Source organism: Leptidea sinapis, chromosome Z, assembly GCF_905404315.1.
Source record: "Leptidea sinapis chromosome Z, ilLepSina1.1, whole genome shotgun sequence".
Classification (NCBI taxonomy): domain Eukaryota; kingdom Metazoa; phylum Arthropoda; class Insecta; order Lepidoptera; family Pieridae; genus Leptidea; species Leptidea sinapis.
In genome coordinates, this window is record NC_066312.1 from 9,912,196 (window position 1) to 9,914,962 (window position 2,767).

The 2,767-nt window shown below is 30.3% G+C and overlaps 1 protein-coding gene across 1 annotated transcript; it reads left to right on the plus strand.

Moving 5' to 3' along the window:
* The first annotated feature begins 561 nt into the window (after positions 1–561).
* Positions 562–2,404, plus strand: LOC126978369 (uncharacterized). The gene has a single exon (XM_050827130.1). It carries the CDS (start codon positions 682–684, stop codon positions 1,438–1,440), a length of 759 nt encoding a protein of 252 aa, XP_050683087.1. The 5' UTR covers positions 562–681; the 3' UTR covers positions 1,441–2,404.
* Positions 2,405–2,767: the final 363 nt, after the last annotated feature.

The window sequence follows — 2,767 nt, forward strand, 5'->3', positions numbered from 1 at the left end:
CATGAAATAGGCAGTAGAATGCCATTGTATAAAATGGGAGACAATATGATGCGTTTACGACCAATCACAACGGCTTTTGATTTGGTTGGATTTACATTTAAATTAAGATAATAAAAGTATTGATTTGAATTTACAAGTGCTTCATTAATAGTAGCAGCTAAATTTATCAGATCAACTCCCGATACATAGACGACTAAGACATCTGCATACTGTAGGTTTACTATATTTGGCCCCAAAATGAGGTTTAATCGTCTTATGTACATAATAAAAATTAAAGGAGACAATATTGCCCCCTGACAAACACCTAGAGAAGAAAATCGTGGTCCGTACAAATGTTTAATTCTACACAATATATTTTTTGGTCAGTCAAAAAGGATTGCATCCAATTTATTATTTTACCTGGTATCCCTAACATTCACAACTCATCACAAAGCACGGCAATATTTACACTATTGAAGGCACCTGAGATGTCAAAAAATGCAGACAAAAGATACCAACCAGTTCAACCGTCAACGTGAACGTAGTGTCTAAATTCTCTTTGGTTCAGTTGATTCACTTAAGTTTTAGCTGGGTCAAATCCCAAAAAAAAATATTGATTTAACTTTGGTTGTTGTTGACTAAAATATGACAATGTTTATTTAGATTTTTAAATTAACTTAATAAATTAGTGACGACGACAACATGTCTGATTCTTCAGAATATTCTTCATTATTCGCTTTAGTAGATAGCCACTTATCTAAAACCAGTGTTAAAGAAAGTCAGTCAAATGAAAGTACAAAAGGGCCTTTCCAAATACCCTTCCATAACAATGAACATGGAACTAGTTCATCAGAAAGTTATTTGCTCTTGCAAAATGCAAGACTTCCCATTCCAACATTCAACATAAGCCAAAGTTCCATCACAAGTGTGTTAGCTGAACAAGTATCAAATATGCTTAAAGCTAAAGAAAAGAAAAAGCAAGAAGAACTACAAAAGCTTGATAATGAAATGAAAAAATTGAAAGTGCAGGAAAAAGATGATTATGTAATTGATCTAATGCAAGCTTTACAGACACCTAGTACTGAGATGAAACCAAAATCATTATGTGAAGAACCCCTTAGTAGCAGTAGTTCATTTGAGTCACTTTTTCAACCAAAGTTTTCAGATTTTATTGATGAGAAAGAAAAACAGAAAAACCCTGATCCTCTAAAGCCCTGTATCACTGTTAAGTCACATCTGATGAAAAAGAAAATAAAAAAAGGCAAATGTTCTGAGTTTGGCAGAGTATTATCAGCACGATTACGACCAATTGCGGCACCATATTTAAGACAATCAATTGAAAGCAATATAGAAGTATTTGATTTTTCTACTCCATCTCCTTGTGATATATACAAAGCTAATTTAAGAAAACCAACTGTATCAAGTACTTTTTCTTTCAAATTGGAATTATTGCAATTATAAATATCTTTTGTCTATATAGCAGTAAAATTATGTTGGTTATGGGATGGAAATAAACATTCCGTGGTTCAAGCCTGAACATTTTCATACTATTTTAAAAATGTTTGGTGTAACCAACAAAATCAATGCTGGCTGTGTTATTAAACACATAGTATATTGGTGGACTTGTTAAAAACATAAGTTGACATGTTTATATTACATTGTATATACATATTTTACATACTGAATCTATACTAATATTATAAAGCTGCAGTGTTTGTTTGTTTGAACGCACTAATCTCTGGTACTACTGGTCCGATTTGAATGATTCTTTCAGTGTTGGGTAGTCCATTTATCGAGGAAGGCTATAGGCTATGTTTTTTTTTCAAAATTAGGGATCCGTAATAAAATTTTGTAACAAAATTTTGTGAAAACCTATTTTTGCGTGCACTGCAAAAACTATTGACAATAGAACAAAATGATGTACAGGCTATAATATAGGCAATATTTTATTACTTATAAAACTATCGGGTGAATTATACTTTATATGGCAAAACAATGTTTGCCGGGTCAGCTAGTTAATTATAAGCTGACATTTTAGTGTATGCTGGTGCATTATTATTTTTCCCTGATACTCATTTATTATAGTTTCTACCTATAAATATTGATTTAAATATATTTTTGACTAACATAGTTTACTGCTTACTATCGCTGTACCTTATACAAGGTAAATATGATAGCAGAAGCAGGCTAAAATCTATTTTAATTATCCATCTTAAAATAACATAATAATAATTATGCACTCATATACAATAAAAGCGGTTGAATAGGATTTTTTTCAATGTTAACAAAAAAAATAAAGTTTTAATAATGATAATATTATTTTTGGATGTATTTATTTGTCAATTGGTTAGACCCAATATGAAATAGACATGTTAATTGTAATGATAAATGAAATTGTAATAATAAAGTTATTAAGAAAAAAATATAGGATCTTTGTTTTAATTTATAAAGTATGGTTAGACCCGTTAAACTAATTTTAGACATAAATTTAACTAGTTTATTACATTCTTATATTATGACAGCTAAAAAATACATAATAAAACACATAAAAACTAATGTGTTTAACATAAAGAGGATGTTTGGTATGAGCAACTTGATAGAGAAAAAGTACAACAAAAAGTTTAAGACTTCGATTACAGAGATAGTTGTGAGGTATATATAACAATAACAGATTGTTGTGAAGATCAGGAGCATCAATATGTGCGTGTAATATTTTACTGTCTATCAGTTGTCTGAGGTACAACATGGGAGTTGTATCTCAGACAACCGAGAAGAAAAGTGGTTGGAT

What these genes read in the sequence shown, in the direction of transcription:
- LOC126978369 (XM_050827130.1), top strand. Translation starts at nt 682, where the DNA reads ATGTCTGATTCTTCAGAATATTCTTCATTATTCGCTTTAGTAGATAGC.